This window comes from Carettochelys insculpta, chromosome 2 (assembly GCF_033958435.1).
Source record: "Carettochelys insculpta isolate YL-2023 chromosome 2, ASM3395843v1, whole genome shotgun sequence".
NCBI lineage: Eukaryota > Metazoa > Chordata > Testudines > Carettochelyidae > Carettochelys > Carettochelys insculpta.
This window is the reverse complement of record NC_134138.1, coordinates 189,534,704-189,558,385: the sequence shown is the minus strand read 5'-3', so window position 1 is coordinate 189,558,385 and position 23,682 is coordinate 189,534,704. Positions and strand designations below refer to the sequence as shown.

The 23,682-nt window shown below is 44.0% G+C and overlaps 1 protein-coding gene across 1 annotated transcript in view; it reads left to right on the top strand.

Annotated features, from left to right (window-relative positions):
* ITPRID1 (ITPR interacting domain containing 1) overlaps positions 1 to 23,385 on the top strand; it is a 65,016-nt gene extending 41,631 nt beyond the window's left edge. Inside the window, exons 9-14 of the mRNA XM_074986064.1 lie at positions 3,031 to 3,113; positions 5,220 to 6,686; positions 12,698 to 12,825; positions 14,379 to 14,490; positions 20,692 to 21,030; positions 23,338 to 23,385. Of these exons, the coding sequence (XP_074842165.1) occupies positions 3,031 to 3,113; positions 5,220 to 6,686; positions 12,698 to 12,825; positions 14,379 to 14,490; positions 20,692 to 21,030; positions 23,338 to 23,385 (2,177 nt within the window). The remainder of the gene's footprint in view (positions 1 to 3,030; positions 3,114 to 5,219; positions 6,687 to 12,697; positions 12,826 to 14,378; positions 14,491 to 20,691; positions 21,031 to 23,337) is intronic.
* Positions 23,386 to 23,682: the final 297 nt, after the last annotated feature.

Sequence of the window (23,682 nt, the reverse complement as noted above, 5' to 3'; positions counted from 1 at the left end):
AGTCTTCCCATAGCTAGGTTGTAATACTGTATGTGCTTTGATCTGTGGACAGCTCAGTCAGTCTTTTATCCTCCTTCTGTGCATTAAGGTTACTTACTGTACAATGCGTTGCTTCATGTCTGGATGGTATGTCTTGTATGTAAACCTTTTAGGGAGTCGTTGATTTTTGATGGATACAAACAAGGGTAGTAAGGGCTGACATGCAAATATGATTTTTGATGACTTTACTGTGGGAAAAGGTTCTGTGTGGGTGCAACTCAATCCAATTTGTAGTAAATTGGATCATACCAGATTGTTATGATAAATTTGGTGGGTGTAGGGCTAAAATGTCTAGTCTTCTATTAATATTTGGAAGATTTCTCTATGTAATTACCAATAGTGTTAATGTGCTTTGCCTATGAACTCTTCATCAAACAGCAGGAGACTAATTCTCTTAATCTCTTCCATGCCCAAACAAAAGAGAAGAGCAACAAAAATGATTAAAAGTCTGATAACAGGACCAATGAAGGAACTTTGAAATATGCAGGTTTTGTTAGTCTGGAAAAGAAAGACTGAGTGGGAATGACAATAGCTTTCAAGTTCCTAGAAAGAGAAGGGAGAAAAATATTCCCTTTGCTTCTGATGGTAGGACAAGAAGCAGCAACAGAGATTTCGGTCGGACATTAGGAGAAATGTCCTAACTCTCAGGGTGGGTAAGCACTGGAATAAATTGCCTAGCGAGACTGTGGAATTTTCATCATTGCTCTTCAGAATTTCCAGATTAGACAAATTTCTGTCAGGGATGGTCTAGATGGTGCTTGGTGTTGTCATGAGTGCAGGGCATTGGACTTGATAACCTCTATAGTTTTATGATTCTATGAATCACAGGTAGCGTGAAATGGTGTTCTTCTAACAGCAGGGTGAATTTCCAGATTTACAGTGGAATGACCCTATCTGGGATGGACTTTTTTTCATATAGGGCATAAGTTTGAGTCTAATGCAGATGGGAATACCTCAACTGAAAAAAATGACATTTAAAATGATGCTTTGCTTTTGTTTATTCATAAATGTGAATGCATATAGGACAGGATGATACATTATCAACTGCAGCTAGTTAAGGTGAAAAAGGTAACTGAAACATCATGTTAAAAAGTTGAGAAGTAGTGGAATATTTTTCTCATGGGAGAAGCTGGCCTGTGATTTGGAGACCACCCATAAAACAAGGTTTGCAGCAGGCTTGATGCAAATTGTGATTGTGCAGGATACAAGCTGGTAATTCCCATGTGAAATGATGCAACGCCTACTAAATCGATGGTTTATCTGCTGGTGATAAGAAGATGGATACCTCAGTTTATGAATATTTACCTAATAGTGTGGTCTTGATTTTACAATTGCCTTCATTTACAAATGATTTCCACTCTATTAGTTCATACATCAAAATGGAATATATTTAATGCATTTCATTGTAGTCTACTGGGTGAAATCATCTTTTTGTAATGCTGCTTTTCATGTATCTTAGTGTACCCAAAAGAGTGTTGACTATTCATATCCTGGAATTAGTGGTGTTTGGGAGGGTGAGTTACCCCTCAGATAACTAGCTGCATGTGGATTCAGGATGAAAATGGTTGATTGCCACAGGTTGTGGGAAATGTGTTAAACAGAAGTGAAGAGTTTATAGTGGCTGGGAGCTTGGGCGGCATCAGAAGTCCAGAAGGACTCCACCCCTTGGGAATGCCATTCTGCCCTGATATGCAATCCTACTCTGACGTCCCTCCATTATGGTGGTTTCGTGACTGCTCTCTCAGTCAGGAGCCAGTCAGGAAGAAGGCTGCATCAGGACAGGAGCTGAGATTAGGATAGTGATGAATCGAAAGGGCAAACAGAACTGCTTCTTGCAGAGAAGTGGCACAGGACCTGCAGTGGAAAATGTGTAGCTCTCCCCATCCTACTGGGCATCTATCAGCACTTTTCATTGGAAGAAAGGGTAACAGGGGTTAACATCTTCTTCTACCTGACAAGGAAGTGTTTCCAAGGAAGTGAGGGAGTGAAAACAGGGTGAGTAAGGGCTTCTGCCCTTTTGGAGAAGAGTGCTTCTGCCCAAGTAAGGATAGCAAAAAACTTAGAAAATCATTGTCCTTTAGTCCCTTAATTTTCAAAAGTAGCCACTCATTTTGATTGCGTCCGTTTTTTTAGTGCCTGCATTGGCACATATAAGATGAGTCACTCAGAAGTGATGAACCCAAATCACTTTTAAAAATTTGGCCTCACACTGTATGCATCAAAAAGAAAACTATATGGTGCTTTAATCTCCTCCTGATTCATGGGAGAGGGAAATTGTGCTGGTAAGGCAACAAGTAACATGTTCTAAGGTATCTCAGTCTCAACTTATGTAACTTACAGTTTTAAATGCCAACTCCCATGCACCTTAACCTCGCAAGTTGTCCCTTGGAATTAATGGACTGCTTATGTGAGTAGAATGAATAGGATTTGACCCATGGTGCCTTGCCTATAGTGATCAAGAAACAGTCAAAAGTCATCAAATTCAGCAAACGAAATGACAGTCAGCAGGTCCTCAGGTGGAAGGGGCAGAGTGTTGCCCCCCCAGGCCTCAGTTCTGTCTGGAGCACACAGCACAGTGCTCTGACAGTGATTTATAGGGCCTTGGGGCAGCTGCCACCCCTGCCTCTGACCCCCGGTCAGTGGGCCTGAATGAAGTAGAAGGACAGGTGGTTTATTGACTATTTACATTTGTTTATGTTGAGTGTTCCAATCTTTGTTTTCCAAATATGTAAAAGGGAACTGCAGTTGGTGATCAGACCCGTTGCTAAACCAATGCCTGCCCAGCTATGATGGGCATACTTTGTAGTGAATTCTGGTTGTAGAGATGTGACCATTTCAGAGTAATGCTGCTAGGACCAGGAATTTACTTGGTACAGGAAAGAACATTTAAAGTGCACTAACACTGTAGGCTCTAATGAAAAGCATCTCCTCATTTTTATCCTGACTTGTTGTTTGACTCTTTCTTCTCTTCCCCCATTTTTCTTCCTGCAGAAATGCTAGTGACAAGAATGAACAGCTGCCAGTCTGACAGCAGTGGATTTCTGGAGGAACCACCAGAACCATTACCTTTACAAGTAAAGAACTGTTGGTAATCTTGAATGGGATTAGTGTGAGGAAAACTAATGCCCAGAAGTGATCAGGTTTATGAAAAATCAAAGTAATACAGGATGATAGATAGTGACAGAGAGAGAGGCATGTTAGCCTGTATTCTATCAAAACAAAAAAGCAGTCACGTAGCACTTTAAAGACTAACAAAATAATTTATTTGGTGATGAGCTTTCGTGGGACAGACCCACTTCTTGACAGGGTGATAGAATCTTTCTGAGATTTCCTGTGGGTAAAATAGAGAAATTTTCATAGGCCAAAAGATATCTATTTCTATTGCAGTGGAATACTGTGCAAGGCCCAAAATCTTACCTTGTCAAACTATTCCACCTTGGCCACCTATATCCTATCTTACAGTATGACATTCTTGCCCTGTTGGCTCAAGTGGGCAGCCAACATTTTAGGGCTTTGCTGAGCTGAATGTGTTAGGAAGAGGTGTTGTGAGTCAGGCATATTCTTTTGGTGTCATCTAACTTACTTACAAAAGAGCTACAGAAAGTTAGATCAACTGCTGGTAGTAAGCCTCACCCTTGCTGACGGAGCTAACCTTGTTATCCCCACCCTTGCTCTGGCTTATTTATACCTGGCCCTGCAGATTTCCAAGACCAGCATCTGATGAAGTGAGTCTGTGCTCACGAAAGCTCATGCTCAAAACTTTTCTGTTAGTCTATAAGGTGCCACAGGATCCTTTGTTGCTGTTACAGAAAGTTTAGTTTCCCTGAACACAGTAGAAACAGCAGGCCCCTCTCCTTGCCCAGAAACAGCTCAGTGTGAAACCCCACCAAGCTCTGAGCCCCAAAGCTTCGTCTCTCTGCAGCCGGTTAGGGCCATATTTGCAACAGCTGCTCTTGCTCTCTGCCACCAACCTAGACTCAGCTGCAGTCAATATTCCAGCTCCTCTGTTTGTATCCAAGAAAGCCTCACTATACATACAACTTAGCTCTGACCTGCCACCTGGCCTAGTGCATGGGACAATAGCACCCACTCCTTGCAGATAAAGGAGCTATTGAGCCTGAAAACAAGTGCTTGGCACACCTGTTAGCTTTCACAAGTTTGTCTTTGGATCAAAGAGCTCCTTAATGGCAGCAATTAGCATCTTTCCACATAACATTACCTAGGCAGTAGCATGGTCTTCCTTTTCCAAATCCCTCCTATTCAGATATTTGCAGGAAAATACAACTAGAGAGGATTCAAAGTAGAGGGCTGGAATGTGACAATACTGTTGGAGCCAAAGCTCAGTGAGGTCAACAAGAGTCTTTTTATTTACTTCAAAGAGCTGTGAATCAGGCCCATAAAGTGCAGACCTGAGTAGTTGTGAGGTGCAAGGGTTGAAAGCCTGATTGGCCCAGTTGGCCTTGTCTTCACAATGAAGTGTCTAGTCTTTTGATCTCCCTGCTAACTCATACATAAACTACAGACTGCCTTTTTTTCATGAGAATATTTACTTGAACTCTGAGCACTCCTTTTCCTCACAGTGGAAATAAGGCCTTTGTGTAGAATTAGTGCAAAATTCAGATGGAGAAACTCATTCTGTTCTCCTGACACATCGGCTATGTCTACACTAGCCCCATACTTCGAAATGGCCATGGAAATGGCCATTTCGAAGTTTACTAGTGAAGCGCTGAAATACATGTTCAGCCCCTCATTAGCATGTGAGCAGATGAGAATAAGGGGACTTCGAAGTAGGCAAGGTCCTTTTGAAAAGGAGCCCTGTCGGGACGAGCCGCGCGGCAGCAAGCCGCATCAATTTCGAAGTGCCGCGGCCGCCCGCATGCTAATAAGGCGCTGAATATGTATTAGTATATGCATATGTATATATTAGTATAGTATATGTATTAGTAAACTTCGAAATGGCCATTTACATGGCCATTTTGAAGTTTGGGGCTAGTGTAGACATGGCCAGTGTGTCTACCCAGTGACCAAATTCCCACAATTGGCCCTTAACAACATGCCCAGCAGTAGAATTCCTTTTATATTTAAAAACTGTTCAAGATCAAGTCCCATAATCCATCTCATCAAACTAGTTAATGGCTTCACCATATTTTATTCTTAGCGTCATCTCATTTTCCTTGCAGGATCCACCTTTTCCAGGAAACCTGAGCCTTAGCTTGGATACCCCTGACCTAAAAGCAGCTCTGCCACGTAGAACAGCTTTTATATCACACCAAGATTTTCATCAAAAAACAAAGGGCCTTGTTGCTAAGGCTTCCACTGCAGATTGCGAGAAAAGTTCAAGGATATCTACTCTAGACAGAGGACACAAGGACCAGCGGGAAGAGACCATCCTCCCACTACCTGTGGAAGATGGTCCACATCAAGCCATCAGTGATCAATCAGAAGGTGTCATCAAAGAAATTGCGTATTATGCAAGTAATAAGCAGGAGATTAAAAGTGAAAAAGATCAATTAGAAAAAGAGAAGATCTGCACTCAACAGCATACCCCATGCTTTCAGGCTGATGATCAGGATGTGGGACATATTATCACCCCTGAGCTTGACTGTCATTTATACTTGAGTTCAATACCTGAAAGTCCAGATCCAGCTCACACTGAACATCACAGCACAACTCCGATTGACTTTGCTGACCATGGAGGCTGGGTCAAACAAGTGGAAAGTGAAGGATCTTCGACTGATGAGGAAACTAGGAGGGTACTTATGGATAATATCCAGAAGGGTGTTACAGAATGTGTAAGAAGAAAGCGATGGGATATGGAGACTTTCAGTAAAGTTGATACCCTGATTCCAGTCACCAAGGCCGCAAGTGTTCAACAGTTTTGCAAATTTGATATTGATATCAACGGTATAAGCCACTCCTGTGAAACAGGGACCCCAGAAATCCAGTGTCAGGGCTCACAGGTTGAAAATGAAAGCAAGATTGTTTTGAGCCATTATTTACAAGCATCTAACCTTGCTGCTCACTGCTCAGAGGACAGATCTGAAGGTAGTTCCCAGGAAAGCACAGAGACTTGTTGTTTGGGTAAAATAACAGGAGATACCAAATTAGAAAAGAATGACTGTGCCCAAAACACTGAAATAAAAGCCAATGCCTCTAAATCTGTTACTGTTCAGATGTCTTCAAGGCTGGTGTCCACTGTGCAGAAAGTTTCCCTGAGTAAAGGCCTTGAAAAAGACCGGTTTTTAGAAATCAAATCCCGAATGTCTCAGCGTTCAGAGGGTGAGCCAGTAATTACTTCAGAAGTGGGTATTTTGATGAAAGGTCCAAAGAAGACAAAAGAAGCTTCCATGCAAACTGATACAATTGAAATGGAAACAAGAATTGGGAGGCCGGACCCAAACTTTCTCCCTCCATTCTATAGACATGGTCTTCTCACAAAATCAGTTTCCCTAGACACAGGGCTTTATGAGAAATACAGCTCATCCTACTGTGAAACTCTCAGTGCCTGGTCTGCGCAGTGTGGTCACAGCTGTCACTGTTTCTGCTGCCATCATTGCTGCCACTGTTCAAAGCACGGCGCCATGAAGTTACAGCTTTTGAAAATGTTACAGCTCCTCCACGATACAGCAGTGAGGAACATTTTTCCAGTAAGTATAGTTTAGAAAGAACAATATGTAGAATGTGGATTATGGAGAGTAAACTCAGGAAGAGCTGGTTATTTCAAGCTCCATTCTTTATTTAAGAGAAAGTGTCAAGAATGTAGCTTAGGAAACAGATGGGAAGACAGGGCAGTTTGCCCTGAACCAATTGGGGGAATGTCAGAAAACTACTTTTACCCCAATTAAGTTGTGTTAGACTACATCCCTTTAACACTGAGAGTGCTGAAATGGTAACTGCTACTTTAACAACTGATCAAAGTGAGCTGGAGCTGAGATCAAATTCTTAGATGAACCTGAGCTGTGATTTGCTGCTGTTTCCACTCTCTTCATGGTATAAATTCTACTAATCTGGGATTCCTTGGAGCATCTCTACTGACAAAATAAGTACTGCTTTTAATAGCGTAAACCAGGAGTCAGCAACCAAGAGTGGCACATGAATTGATTTTCATTGGCATGTGAGGCAGGAGCTCAGCCCCACCTTGCCTTCTCCCATGCAGCTGGGCACATGCTCAAAGCCATGCCGCCCACAGATTAACAAAAGACCAGCTAATGCTACCAACCATCACCAAAATGGTAAAGCTCTGCATCTTTATTTATTTATTAATGAAGCTGTGGTAAGTGGAACTATCAGTGACTTTATAAAGTATCACCAGCAGTCGGACCATACATAGAGGTCAAACGGTCAAAGTTTGGCACGCGGCCTTGGAAAGGTTACTGACCCCCAGTTTAAAGCAGTATGTCTCCCCCTCCCCAGTATGGCTGCATTTGTACAGAGCTTACGTTGATAGAGCTTATTCTCAAAAAGGCAGGGGAATAAACTGTACTGGTAAAAGGTACTAATGTAAGGTTATGTCTAGACTGCACGCTTCTGTTGGGAGACTGGAGGTCTCTTGTCAGAAGTCTGCCGCTTTGGGAGCTTTCTGCCAACATCCCTGTATTCCTCGTTCTCCGAGGCAGAAGGGATGTCTCGGCAGAGATGGTGTTCCCAACATTTGAGCCAAATATCAGGAAAGTCTCTCCCGACAGAACTGTTCGCAAGAGATACACAAATGTGGTGTGCAATTTGTGTATTTTTTGCCAACATTTCTCAGCATTCTAGACACAGTGTAAGTGATCCATGCTAAGTGCTATTCTAGTATAAGGTTTTCAGTTTAAAAAGCCTAGCCCCTACAAGAAAGTGTTTGTACCAGTAAAAACCTGCCAATCAGGCTGTAAATGCTCTGACACTCCATCAACCTTGCTTACTCACACTTACCAGTATGCAAATTACATCCTCTTTCGCATCACTCTGAATTTAGCCAAATGAGTTTTGTCCAAAAAAAGTGCTTCAGTTGTAACTTCTATCCTGGAGGGACCAGCACCTGGAGGAAATTACACTTGTTCAAACTCACCTTACTTTGGCCCTATACCTTTGTTTTATCAGAGGCCTCATTGCTGGTGCACCAAAAACAAACAAACAAACAAAAAAAAACTACTGCTCGTAGAAATGGCTATAAATCTAAAAAGAGGGAAAGAATTGTGGGGCAAAATAAGTCAGACGTATTTGGTGATACAAGGTCGTCCAGTATTTTGAAACCAAAGGGGAACTTTGTGGTTTTCTATGAATGTATGCTATTTAACCACTTTCTGTCTGATGCAGAATGCCCTCCTGTTGGTCTTTATCCATGCTGCTATATAGTGAATAAATAAGGGTGAAATCACATGCAACCCAGTCTTCCCATGAATAGACTCATTGATTTCAATAAAATTGATATGATGCTTTGGAGCCCTGGTTTTCAGAAGACCCGAGCAGGCAAAACGCCCACTAAAGTCCACAGATGAATGATCAATACCTCAGCAAATCTGACCTAGGTAGATAAGGGAACATTTCAGGGTATGTCTAAACTATAAGTAAACATCTGCAGGTGGCCCAGGTCTGCTGAGTCAGAGTCCCAGAGCCTGGGTCTGAACATCTATAGCATTTTTAGCAGCCCAAGCCCCATGAACCCATCACCTGATGTGGCCAGCAGCAGGTATAGAGATACCCTTAGCCAACCTAAGGCTGTGCTCACCACCAGAACCACATGAAATGCTTTGACTTTGTTATAAACTCAGAATTCAGCATGCAGTGTCACCCGGGGGCTTGAGGGAGCTCACCTGTGTAAGAGGCACCCTGAACCAATGGAACAACATGATGGGAGGCAGCTAAGACAAACTGTAGGGCATGTCATTGCAACCTGACACACAGGGTCACAGCTCTGCGTAGGTTTGGCCCAGCTGCCCTGGGCCATGACAGAGGATGAGGGACAGCAGGTGAAAACTGAGTGAATGTTGCTAAGACATCGTGCACAGTGTCACAGAATCTCTATGGCTAAAGCAGCCCCTGCATGCAATGTGCCACATGCCAGGCCCTCTCCTGCTGGCTATCAAAACCATGTCTAGCTTGTTCAGCAGTGGAGACTGGCAGGGAAGCAGGTTGAACCCATCACCGGCAGGCAAGACTCAACAATTTAGAAGGTTAAGGTAAAGAGTGGGGTCAGGGAGATGGCAGGAAAGCGCTCTTGAGGGGTCAGACTCCTGGGAGAGGGGCGAGTGTGTGTGTGTGTGGCTTTTTAGAAAACCAGAGGGGTCTCCATTTCAGATTTTGTACTAGGTCTCCATAAGCCGGCCCTGCCAGTATTATTGAAAAGTTCAAAAGATTTGGAGGATACCTGTGCTGATGGATATTTCTGCACCATGAGAAATGTGAGTTTCTCCTAGTTTTGTATTAAAGCAATACAAACGTGGAGGTTTCAAATGAGTTTCTTTCTTTCTTTGTTTAGTGTATTTGAACCTGAAACTCAAAGTGAAACTTGGGATACTGTAAGCACAAGTGCATCAGATGGGGAAAAAACAGGTTATGTGAAACTCATGAATTTCATGTCCCTGTCAATAGCAATTCTGCCCTGGCTTTTCTTTGTTCTGTTTGCTGGAGTGCTACGAATGTTGTGAGATGACTCTCAAGTGCCACAAGATGTCAGTGTTTCAGTGCATTACAGCTGAGTTTATACTATTAGTTTATCACTCTTGTGATGAGAGTAAAGGATTAACAGTGATGCTTTTTCAACAATTTGACGCTGCAGGCCCTGACTGCACACTACGACATTGGTATTCAAGCTCTGTTCTTTGAGCAAAGATGTGTCTGATGTAAACTATATGGTGACGTGTGTTGGCCAAAAGGAAATGCCATGGAGGGAGTCAGTGAACACTCCCGTTTATGAACAGTGGAACTCTATAGCCATCTCAAGTAGGAAGCCTTAGTATGCGGGTGTGCAGTCAGTGGATCTGCCACTCTACTGGCCTAAAAGCTTGGGGAGGTTCAAAAGGAGCAGCAGCAGGTTGCAACTGCTGCTGCGTTCTGTGACTTAGACTTGTGGCTGTGCTTCACTCCACCGCATGAGGAGCCTGACCAGTCAAAGCTGAAGACTCTGTTCCTCACCTTTTCATATGAAGCAAAACCTGTGTACAGGGGCTTTGTTCCACGTTTATAGGATCTAGTTCATCATCTTTAGAGTTCGGAAGTAATCGTAGATTGCCAAGGGATTTTAGCATCACGGGATTCAGGCTGGCAGCTTGTGAGGCTCAGGCTGGTGGGAAGGGAGCTGGCCCCAGCAGTGTGGGGCTCAGGCAGGTGGCTCAGGTGGCTGGCCCATGGCTCAGGAAGGCGTCTGGGGCATCTGGTGGGCGGGCGTCTGGCCCTGGCAGTGTGGCGCCCCAGCGTCTGGTGGGTGGGTGGGCAGGAGTTTGAACCCAGCAGTGTGGGGCTTGGTCGGCTCGGGCAGATGGCTCTGGAAGCTCAGGGATTGGGTGGGCGGGTGGGGAGAGAGCTGGCGCAGGCAGGTCCGGTGGCTGGCACAAGGCTCAGGCAGCTGGCCAGCTGTGGTTACACCAGTCACCCACAAGGGACCAAGAAAAATTATTTGTGCTTATCTTTAATTTTAAATTATATCAATTTATCAATTAAAATATATCAATTAATCAATTAAAATATATCAATTATATCAATTAAATTTTAATTTTAATTTTTATATCAAGTTTTTGTGTTTTATTTTAAATTACAAATTTAAACATGAACCTCCTGCCCAAGCCCCTCCCATCCCCCAAAGCCAGGCAATCTCAGACTCCCACTCTTACCCTATCCTTTCTCTTACTGCATGGTGAAAGTTAGTCACTAGGGCTATGTCTACAGGGCAGGTGCTATTTGGGCATACAAAGGTACCCCGAAATATCTGCCCATGTCTATGCAACAGGTCTGTTGTCTCAAAACAGTTTTCAAGGGAACGGGCATGCTATTCTGGCGCCCCGTAAGTCTTATTGCATGAGGAGTACAGGGATGCCTCAAAATGGCACTTTATTTCGGCATATGACACTGTTTAGACAGTGCCACATCCTAAAATAGCCTATTTTGAAATCTACTCAAAATAAGCCACGCAAATTGCATACCTTATTTCGGGTCAGGGAGCCATCTATACATAGCCTAACTGACAGAAGTCAGAAATTTCTATGGGCAGATTATTCCATAATCTCCCACTATATGTTCACTCTTGCACAAGGTATTGCTCTGAATGAACTGGCTTTATCCAGTAGGGCAATTCCTATGTTTATATCCTTGACAATTAAAAAGAAAAAAAGGAAAAAAAGCCTACATTTTTTCATGTCTACAACGTACATGCACTGATCGTTGATTGTTATTAGGAACTAGTGCAGTTACAGTTGCTATTTTTATGCTCATCGATATCTGATCCTCTTCAAATTTACTAATTTCCATCCTATAGTGATATTAAAATCAGCTAAACTGAATGTCTACAAATGGTGGGTCAACAAAGCATGATGATGGCTCCAAAGTTACAGTGCTCAAACTGTCTTTCAAATCAGAAACATGAAGCAAACTTCTTCACTGGGGCTACGTCTCCACGTGCACGCTACATCGAAATAGCTTATTTCGATGTAGCGACATCGAAATAAGCTATTTCGATGAATAGTGTCTACACGTCCTCCAGGGCTGGCAACGTCGACATTCAACATCAACATTGGGCAGCACCACATCGAAATAGGCGCTGTGAGGGAACGTCTACATGCCAAAGTAGCACACATCGAAATAAGGGTGCCAGGAACAGCTGCGGACAGGGTCACAGGGCGGACTCAACAGCAAGCCGCTCCCATAAAGGGCCCCTCCCAGACACACTTGCACTAAACAACACAAGATCCACAGAGCCAACAACTAGTTGCAGACCCTGTGCATGCAGCATGGATCCCCAGCTGCAACAGCAGCAGCCAGAAGCCCTGGGCTAAGGGCTGCTGCACACGGTGACCCTAGAGCCCCGCAGGGGCTGGAGAGAGAGCGTCTCTCAACCCCTCAGCTGATGGCCGCCATGGAGGACCCCGCTATTTCAATGTTGCTGGACGCGGATTGTCTACACGTTCCCTACTTCGACGTTGAACGTCGAAGTAGGGCGCTATTCCCATCCCCTCATAGGGTTAGCGACTTCAACGTCTCGCCGCCTAACGCCGAAGTTAACTTCGAAATAGCGCCCAACACGTGTAGCTGTGACGGGCGCTATTTCGAAGTTGGCGCCGCTACTTCGAAGTAGCGTGCACGTGTAGACGTGGCTTGGGTGATGCAGATGTAAATCTGGGGCAACTCTGTTCCATGCTAATGAGTTCACTACATGTAAATAAGCTCACAGTTTTACACTTTGTAACAAAACTATGGGCAAAATCCCCTCTCCCCTGAAAACAAGAGCAAAATTCCCATTGAGTTCCAGGGGAGGACTTTGTGACTTAAGAGCTGATTGCTAAATAGGCTATTTATGTTGTTAAGAAGTCATCTCACTTGTTACCTGGGAGCTTATTTCTATAAAAGTCTGACAAGCCTGCTCATGATGTTCTGTTCTGTGGATTAGAGTAGCGACTGCTGCCTTCTGGGCTGTCAGCCTGACAAAAATTAAAGGGGAAGTAACTCTTCTTGTTCTTCTCTACAGTGCACAATCCAGGACATTGAAGCTATGAAAAGTTCCTGCCAGAGTTTCCGAGAGAAGCTAGATGAGCTTGAGCAGTACCTCGCAGAGCAACAGGATCTTTTTCCCAGCACTATGTCAGAGGAAGGAAGGTAATTACTTCACTAGAGAAACAGACCTTGAATGGCCATTAAAAAAACATTTAGGACCAGCTAAATCTTCAGGATGTTTGCAGAGCGTCTTGATGTATGTGCAAACACTCAGACTTCACATTTTTACTGTATACACAGAAATCAGTGTTCATCACTTTATTACTATCCATTTATCCAAACAATATTTTCTTGTTTATATAGACTTGATTATATATCTAGAAGATAAGATAATAAACAGCAATCAGCATGGATTTGTAAAGAACAAATCATGATAAACCAACCTGATAGCTTTCTTTCATAGGATAACAGGCCTTGTGGATAAACCTGTATATGTGATATGCCTAGACTTTAATAAAGCCTTTGATACAGTTGTGGCAAGACTTTCTCATTCATAAACTAGGGAAATGCAATCTAGACAGGGCTATTGGTATAAATTACCTGAGGAGGTTGTAGAATCTCCATCACTGGAGATTTTTAAGACCAGGTTAGACTAACACCTGTCCAGGATGGTTTAGTTGGTGTCAGAGCCTGGACATGATGACCTCATGAGGTTTCTTCCACTTCTAAGATTCTATGTCAATGTATGTTATAAGAAGTTTGTTGCATTTAGGTTATGTATACATCAGTGATTTATAATACGTGCCAACAAACATACACTGTTTCTGATACACCTCAGACTCAGTTCCTGGGATTCACGAGTATGATATCCCCAATCAGAAAGTTGCTGTCATGAGTACTGTGTATTTATTATAACCATTCTGCAAGTAAAAAGGATTTTTGAGTCCATAGAAAAGTAGGATGCATCTCCATTAATTTCAAAGTTCAGTATCATTAGAAGTTTTTTTAAAAAGTCACATTTAGAACTATGGTCCATTTTAGTTTTACATTACTTATTTTATTTTACATTACTTAAAATAGAATGGAAATACAGGCCTAATTTGGAATAGAGCTCATTTACATCAACTTCAGCTTTACAGATGAAGATATGTGAGGTTTTGTGGGGAGTGGGGGTTGGTGTTATACAGATGAAGCCATAATCAACGGCTTAACCCCATCATTAAGATTGTAAAACAGCCACCATTTATGCACCTAATTTTAAATAATAAATCTTTCCTCTATTGAAACTTGTTTCTGGCTAAAATTTTTCATATGCAGTCCCTTGGCAGTGGAGAGTAGTTTGGGAAAAGTAGGCAGTTAGTCAAATGAGGAGTTTTTTCACTTTTTTCATTGTTTTGAAGTGTCTTTGTTTTATTGTAAGATCGTAATTCAAAATGGCTGTCTCCGAAGTTATTTAGTTGGGTTGTCCGCAGTACGAATGAATGCCCATGATTTCTTTGTATGACACACACATGAATTCACAGTCCTGTGTCCTTCATAGTGCAAAGCAGCAAAAGAATGGCATGGTGCTTGTACTGTTAGGTTAATAATTAGACTGTAGAGCACAGTGTGGTAGAGCATATGAAACAACGTGGCTGACTGGCCTGAGTGAGAAATGAATGCTTTGCTAAATGTCACTATTCACATAATCGTTGTTTTTTTGCTTTCTACTATAGGGAGGAAGAAAGACAACTGCAGGTCTTACGTCAAGCGGTTCGTCATGAGGTTTCTGAACTGGAACATCAGCTGAATGATCGCTCTCGCCAGGTTAGGGAGGGAATTCTAATGGTAAGTTGGGCAAGCAGCTATTCTTGTGAAACTTGAGGGAAAAGGAATCTAATATAAAGACTTTTTTATTCTATTGCCTTTACCAGTGCAATGTCATAGAGAATGGTGCATGGTGCCAGGTGTGGTTTTCACATAAATTTGCTGAGTTTAACATATGACCAAACCTACACGGTTAAATTGTGTCCTCTGATTCAGGCTTGGGACAAAATTTTCAAAAAGTGACTAGGGATACTGGGTACTTCAGTTTTTGGGGTGCTCAGACGCTAACTGCTTAAAGGTCTTTGCTTTCAGAAAGTGCAGCTGTCCAGCCTTCTGAAAATCAACCCCCACAAGGTGTTTCAAACCCCCAGGCTCTCAAAATCACTGGTCATGTTGGCTACGCAACTACTGTTTCAAAATCTAAAAAGTTTTAAATTCAGCAGTGATTTTATTAATAATCTGCTATCAGATGCAGAGCAAATGTTTTCTTTTTGGAAGAGAGGATTTTATATGTTGTCAGATCGACAAATGATTACTAGTTTCTTTCTATTTTTGATTTTTACACCCAAAAATGTCATTGCCTTGCCTCCAACTCAATCACCGTAGTTTTCGAATTCATGTGTGACTTGCAGTCATGCAAGAATATGCTCAAAACAATCATTTCTATAGGAATGTCACAGTGCAGAAATTTTCTATCACTGAAGGCTGATAAGAGCCTGCAAAAAATGAATACGCCTGGTAGGTGCAGTTAGGATTCACTTGGCATTGATACACATCAGCTGTGTCTACACGTGCACGCTACTTCGAAGTAGCGGCACTAACTTCGAAATAGTGCCCGTCGCGGCTACACGCGTCGGGCGCTATTTTGCAGTTAACTTCGACGTTAGGCGGCGAGACGTCGAAGTCGCTAACCTCATGAGGGGATCGGAATAGCGCCCTACTTCGACGTTCAACGTCGAAGTAGGGACCGTGTAGACGATCCGCGTCCCGCACCGTCGAAATTGCCGGGTCCTCCATGGCGGCCATCAGCTGGGGGGTTGAGAGATGCTCTCTCTCCAGCCCCTGCAGGGCTCTATGGTCACCGTGGGCAGCAGCCCTTAGCCCAGGGCTTCTGGCTGCTGCTGCGGCAGCTGGGGATCCATGCTGCAGGCACAGGGTCTGCAACCAGTTGTCGGCTCTGTGTATCTTGTGTTGTTTAGTGCAACTGTGTCTGGGAGGGGCCCTTTAAGGGAGCGGCTTGCTGTTGAGTCCGCCCTGTGACCCTGTCTGCAGCTGTGCCTGGCACCCTTATTTCGATGTGTGCTACTTTGGCGTGTAGACGTACCCTCGCAGCGCCTATTTCGATGTGGTGCCGCGCAACGTCAAAGTTGAACATCGACGTTGCCAGCCCTGGAGGATGTGTAGACGTTATTCATCGAAATAGCCTATTTCGATGTTGCTACATCGAAATAAGCTATTTCGATGTTGGCTTCACGTGTAGACGTAGCCATCATCTGCAGCTACTATGAAGAAAATAAAACAGCCATGACCAGTCAGTAATGAAAGTGTTGATGTACACAGAAAATGCTTCATAGGTATGAAGCCACTGAAAGCTGTTGTTTGAGCAATAGAGCCAGCATGAGATTAAAACCAACCCAAGATTTAAGTGTTCGGTTATTTGAAGAGTATTCCCATTAAGCATAATTCATAAATCCCCAGTAAACAACAGCTGCTGTTTTGAAGCATTGACTCAACCAACCTCCCTTTCTCTGGGCAGGGCACAGGTACCGGTAGAGGTCCAAAGGTAGCACGTCTGCAACTTTTTCTCTTCAAGTTGGGTGTAGACTTGTTTTGCTTATGTGGCTCTGGACGGCCTTGGAACAAAAACACCCAATGGCACACAGAGTTCTGAGACCATTTAATTAAGCCAGGGGAGAGTCCAAAAGAGGGTGAGGGACTGAAGGATTTCAACAACAGTGCACTACTAGCACCACTCATTCCCCCACTTCTGCAGGGACAACACAACCTCGACCCTATACCCATGCACTCAAGCCCTTAACTCCTACCAGGCTGTCCATAAAGCTGGGATGCACTAGCCTGAAGACGTCTCTGCTCCATCCGGGCCTCTGGCCTGGTGGAATTTTCTGCTTCTTGGCTACTTCGCTTTCACCTACCCCAGGATAGGCGCATCCCTAAGTCTCCAGTGCTCACCACCAGTCTCAGTCTAGCCACTCCCACTGCCCTGTCCCTGGGCTCACTCTCACCTGCACCCCAGGGCAACATTACCCTTCTTCCTTCCCCAGAATCCCCCACGTCCTCAACTCCCTCCACTGTCATAGAATTCTCCCACTTCTTGTCCTTCTAGGTCATTGATTCATGACTAAGCTGTTCATACATGAGTACCGTCTACTGGCTTATTACATTACCCCTCCTAAAATGATGTGCTTCCGTGTCCTGCTGAAGATAACTTTAAATAGTCCTTAAGCCAGTCTGTGCATGCACTGCAGCCTGATTCTTGCTCCCCTGCTGAGCCCTGTCACTATCTTGAGTGTTTGCTCACCCCCAGGAATCCCCATCTTCCTCGCACCAGGGTACCCATTTGAGCTTTGGTGACTCAGGAACGTTCCTTGTATGTAGGAAGGGGAAGGAATCTGTAATACAGGACTCCTGGGAGTATCTTGGCCGAGGGTGGCTGGTCACCCAGAGCTCCTGTGTTGGCTCGGTGTCCCAGCCCTGAATTCAGAGAGGGCTTCGACCAGTTGTAATGAACCACAAAGGTTTGTCCACCATGGACAGCTTATGGAACATTCCCGTTTCCTGATAACTATAAAAGGGACTTTCTGAAGCTTTCTGAATCATTTTGGACCCTGCCCCTTCCTTCAAGTCTCATATCTACACCAACTTTCTTAGCTCATCTACTCCTCTGGTGATCCAGACATCATAATACAGTAAAATTCCTTTAATCCAGCCTCTGATGGTCTGGAAATCCTGATGGTCCAGCATCCCCTGAGATACACATACCTCAAAATTTGCATAAGTTGAGGGTCTTTGGTGGTGGGTTGAGGCCGTGGGAGGGGGCAAGGGGGTTAAGCCTGGGATGGGTTAGGGCTGCAGGGGGGCTCAGGGGGTAGAGTTGAGCTGGGGCATGAGGGGGATGGAGCCGAGGCACGTGGGGGAGGTGAAGCTGCAGGAGTGCGGGGGTGTAGAAGCTGGGGATGTTGGGGGCTGATGGAGAAGCTGCAGGAGTGGTGAATCTGGAGATGCACGGGGCGTGGTGGAGAAGCTGCAGGAGCACGGGGTAGAGAAGAAGCTGGGACACACAGGAGTCATGAGCTACAGCTGGGCATGGGGGTGGTGAGCCACGACAGGGGATTTGAACTAGAGCGTGCAGGGGTATGGTGACATCCAATAGTCTGGAAAATTTGGTAATCCTGCACCTGTCCGGTCCCAGACATGTCGGGTTAACGGAATTTTACTGTATTACTTCTTTGTGTGGTCGTAGCCTGAGTCCTTTTATCAGCCTGACTCATCACCCTGCTAGTCATGTGACATACTCAGAAGCATTGCTAAGCTTGTGGCTCATTTTCTAAAAACTTCAGGATAATGTGCAGCAGTGGTCACAAGGGCTAACAAGGTTAAGAACTATTAGGCAAGAGGTAGAAAATATGACAGAAAATATCATAATACCACATACAAATCCATGGTGCTTCCACACCCTGTGTTCAGTTCCAGTATCCTCATCTCAGAAAGAATATAGTGGGACTGGAAAAGAAAGGCCACAAAAGCAGTCAAGGGTATGGAACAGCTGCTGTACAAGGAAAGATTAAAAAGATTAGAACCGTTCAACTTAGAAAAGATATGACTAAGGAGAGGAATGACTGGCATCTATACAGCCATATGGGAAAATTGAATAGAAACAATACAAAAACCCTTTCCAGCAATACAAAAACAAGCAATCACCTGGTCACTTTAGCAACCAGAAAATTTAATACAAACAAAAAGATTTTTTTTTACACAATGCACAGTTAACATGTGGAAGTCATTGCTGTGGGATGTTGTGAAGGCCAAAAGTAGGAACTAGATAGGACATGGAGGATAGGTCCATCAATATTAGCCAAGATGGTGATGACTGTAACACCATATTTGAGGTGACCCAAAACTTCTACCTGCCAAAAGTCAGGAAGGGAACCCAAGTAGATCTCCCCTGTTCTGTACACGCCCCCTGATTCTTGGAGACAGGACACTGGGCTATGTAGACCATTGGTCTGACCTAGAATACCAGTTCTTTATGTTCTAACACTTCCGGCACACTTACACCAGATATATGTTCAACTGGCATGCAGATCTTCCACCAAATAATACTTTCTAAAGTATATATCCTGTAGATGACTGGACAGTGCTTCACAAGGCCAATCCAACATAATGTACAACCTCCTCCCACTCTTTGCGAGTTTGACTCAGAGAGGGCACCAGGGGTTGAATCACTGAACCAACCTTTCAGAGTGGGGATGTAGTTCATTTTTGTGAATCTTTCAAAGGTCACACACCTCTTGAAACCATGGGAATTCAACATTTCTTCCCTGTTCAGTATGCAGGGGGTGAGCAGTGTCTTCCTTGGTAGCACACATATATCTTAACAAATGCTACTGCCTGAGCTTCCTGATTAGGACAGGAGTATGATTCTACCCATCTTGAAAAATAGACAGCCACTGCGAGCACATCTTTATTGCCTTGGGGTGTAACAGGGAAAAACCCCAAAAATATCCAACACCATCCTTTCAACGGGGGCCCTGCCTGACCCTTCAATCCCAGGATTTACTTCCTGTTTCTTTTCAAGCCCTACTCACTCTACACGACCCATACCAATCTCTCAGCCTTCTTCCACCCCAACCAGTAACACTAGCCCTAGAATTTGAGTGACTTTTTTCCATACCTAAATGTCTCCCTGTATTTGCATCATGAAGGGACCTCACAATCTCCACCACTTTTTTCTTTGGCACTACTCCTTGAATAAGTTTAGACGTTTTCCAGATCCTGGCCATTTCTGCACCAGCATTTCCAGTCTAACCCTCTGCTCGGGCCATGAAGTCCAACAACTCTTCAGGCGTGGATGCTGAACTTCGTCTGGGAATGTCCCATGACCATCTCTCTTTCTGCCTTTATTGGAAAACTGAGGCACAGAGGCTGGGGATAAAATTCACAGAAGTACCAGGCATCTAATGCTCAGTGACTTCAGTGGACGTTAGCACTTAAATACGTTGGGTCTGGCTCTTATGCAATTTACCCAAGGTAACACAAGAAGCCTAGCAGATGTGAAAACTCCCAAGTCTGCAGGTAGTGCCCCAGCCACTGAAGCATCCTTCCTTCTTACCTTATGCTGCCTCTCTAAGCATTCGCCTCTGCAGGGAAATTGGTTGGCATACCAAGAGCCCAGTAATGATAAAAGTGACTTTATTTTGGAATATTTCTTCTGACAGTCACTTTCATTCTGGAGCGCAGTATTCACACAGGGACTTACTCAGGCTGCAGCACAGCTGTAGTGGTTTGCTTATTGTGCTTCAGCTGTCCTTGTTGTTTTCCCCTGCAAGGTGAAGCCCTGAGAAAAAAAACTCAAATGGGGCTTCCTTCTCCCCTGTCCCAGATCTCCATTTGGTGCAGAGCAGGGAGATGGCTACCAGGGTTCTCTTCTTCCTAGCACTGCTCTGCCTGGCATGAGAGTTACCCACAGCCCCTGAGGGAGAACAGCTGCATTGACAAAGTAGTGCTCTGCTCCTGCCCCAACATCGCCAACAGCTTTCTCTTCCACAACAGGGGCTCACCATTTCCATATTGACTCCCTTCCCTTTTGCAGTGCCTGCCTGACACACAATGCCTAAAACACAGTGATGAATTGAGGGCAGTACATTTTTAGGGGACCCCATTTTCAATCCAGGACTCCCACACACATCCACAGAGGTCTCTTTGCGAGATTGTACTAAGCCTTACTAAGGCAAACTAGGGCAAACTTGTCAACCACACTAAAATGGGATTGAAATATATGTTACTGAAACCTGAAAATGGGATTGAAATGTGTTACTGAAATCCTTTTCACAGCAGCATCTCAACTGCCAAATTATACTTCTCTTCTCTGAACCAAGACTAAGAAGTGGGCATGCTTCATAACCTCATGTGTATCACTGCCTGATATATTTTATCATTTTTTTTATTATTACAGTATGCATGTCTTCCATATTTTCTCTGCAGCAGCTGGACCAGTTACTAGGAGAACAAGCCCATCTGTTTTCTGAGCTTGGACTCCCTGATTGGGGGGAAGAAAGAGCTGCCCAGAATAAACAAGTTGTTCCAGATGCAGCTGACGCTACAAATCCTAGAGTGGGGAGCTTGAAAATGGTACTTCCAAGACTCCTGAGGAGAAATGAAATGTTCCCATCAACTCCATCAGCTTCAGAGCCAGGAATACCTGAGAGGCAGTCTCTTTCTATGGTAACAGTGGAGCCAGACCCACAGGAAAGCCTCATCAGTAAAGAAGAAATAAAAGATCCTCTCCAGCCAAAAGTTAACCTAAAGGCTTTGCTACAGAGTGTAAGAATTCATTCTATTCTGGTTGCTTGAGTATTCTAATGTCAGAACATGCTGACATGAGATTACTATTGCATTTATTACAGTAGTGGCTAGAGGCCTAACCGAGGGTAGGGCCCCTTTGTACTAGATGTACATACTCCTAGCCAACTGTAGTCTGTGCTCTAAAGAGCTTACCATGTAAGCAGACAGGACAAAGGGTGGGAATGGCATTCCCAAAGTTAACAGCAGTGTTTGCTCATGGTAAGGAACACCGTACAGGTTGAACCTCACTAGTCTGGCACCCTCAGGACCTGACTGGTGATGAATGAGATAATTTTGCTGAATGATGGGAGGTCAATATTATCTAGCGGCATTACCGACACTTCCACTGCTTACTGGGCTCTTAGAAGTCATTTAGGGGTAAGTTACAGCTAAATAACAGCACAGAACACTTGGAGCCAGGACTGGTGGCTGTAAATAAACTTTATGGAACTCAGGGAAACTTGACCATACCCATGATAAGTGGTCATCTGGCTAACTAAAGTCATGCTGGACTATGGGGCTGCGTCTACACGTGCACGCTACTTCGAAGTAGCGGCACCAACTTCGAAATAGCGCCCGTCACGTCTACACGCGTCGGGCGCTATTTCGAAGTTAACTTCGACGTTAGGCGGCAAGACGTCGAAGTCGCTAACCTCATGAGGAGATAGGAATAGCGCCCTACTTCGACGTTCAACGTCGAAGTAGGGACAGTGTAGACGATCCGCGTCCCGCAACGTCGAAATTGCTGGGTCCTCCATGGCGGCCATCAGCTGGGGGGTTGAGAGATGCTCTCTCTCCAGCCCCTGCGGGGCTCTATGGTCACTGTGGGCAGCAGCCCTTAGCCCAGGGCTTCTGGCTGCTTCTGTGGCAGCTGGGGATCTATGCTGCAGGCACAGGGTCTGCAACCAGTTGTCAGCTCTGTGTATCTTGTGTTGTTTAGTGCAACTGTGTCTGGGAGGGGCCCTTTAAGGGAGCGGCTTGCTGTTGAGTCCGCCCTGTGACCCTGTCTGCAGCTGTGCCTGGCATCCCTATTTCGATGTGTGCTACTTTGACGTGTAGACGTTCCCTCGCTGTGCCTATTTCGATGTTGGGCTGAGCAACGTCGAAGTTGAACATCGACGTTGCCGGCCCTGGAGGACGTGTAGACGTTATTCATCGAAATAGCCTATTTCGATGTCGCAACATCGAAATAAGCTATTTCGATGTTGGCTGCACGTGTAGACGTAGCCTGGATGTTGCAGGATTAGAGAGGTTCAAACTGTATTACTATGTGGCCGGTGGTATCAGCAATGCCTTGCCATTCTAGAACGCAGAATGTGATTGGCTGAGATCTATACCAACCCATGTGAAATTAGCAAGTAGCAATAGATTGAAAAACAACTTGAGCTATTTTACATGGGCAGCAAAGGTAAGTGAATTTAGTGCTTCACTGTTTTATGTAAAAGTGAAAAAAATCACTTTTTTACTGATCTCCTCTTACTGACTCACCATCACTGAGACAGTGTTTTTCTTTATTGTTCAAGGCTTAGTAAAAGAGATTAACTAGAAAGTGGTTTAGCTAAAAGAGTCAGATGGGTAATCATCATGGTCTTTCACTTTCCGACTTAAGTGTGTGCAACCAAATTGTTGGGGTTAGACTTTCTCTTAAGCAAACAGCTAGAGCTAAATTCTGCACTACCTTCATGTACGACTCATTCAAGTCAGCCGATTTCTTTCTGTCACACCAGTTTAGCAAACGGAAGTTACCCTGATCTATAGTAATAAAGCAGACTCACAAGATCATTTCTGAGAATGAAATCACAGGCCATGTCTGCACTAGCCCAAATTCGAAGTTTACTAATGAAGTGCTGAAATACATATTCAGCGCCTCATTAGAATGCCGGCAGCTGCAGCACTTCGAAATTGACGTGGCTCGCCGCCATGCAGCTCGTCCAGAAGGGACTCCTTTTCGAAAGGACCCAGGCAAGTTCGAAATCCCTTTATTTATAGGATAGAGAGATAGCCGTGTTAGTCTGTATTCTATCAAACCAAAAAAGCAGTCATGTAGTACTTTAAAGACTAACAAAATAACAAAATAAAACATCTAATCCTGACAATTATGTTGTTAGTCTTTTTTTGGTTTGAAAGAATGAAGTCCCTAGCTTACAAAACCAAGCAAGCAATTGAAGATTTCATTTAATGTATTGTTTTTCTTTATAGCAGATGTGTAAAGACAAAGACTGTTTAGTTATTTAGAAGCTAGATTTTGATTATTTGAAGACTAAGGCATATTTTTCTTTTTGCCAGCTAAAGAAATATTTCCGAAACTCTTTCAGTAATGACACAACGGAATGAAAAGTTTGACAGAAGAAAGACAACTTGTGGATTTCTTTTATAGTTGTAATTTCTCCCTCCAACAAACATTTTAAAGCACATGAGGCTTTACAGAGATAGAATGAAACAGCTGCCACTTGCATTAAATATTCTTGCAGTGCGTGGACTGCCCTGAAACGTAAGCCATTTAAGGGGTGAAGTAGATGAGGATATCATATATCATGCTGTTCTGTGGTCATAGGATTTATCACAGGCCTTTTGCCCTTCATTTGGCAAAGTATTAGACTCTACATAGTAAACTGACATTTCAAAAATCAG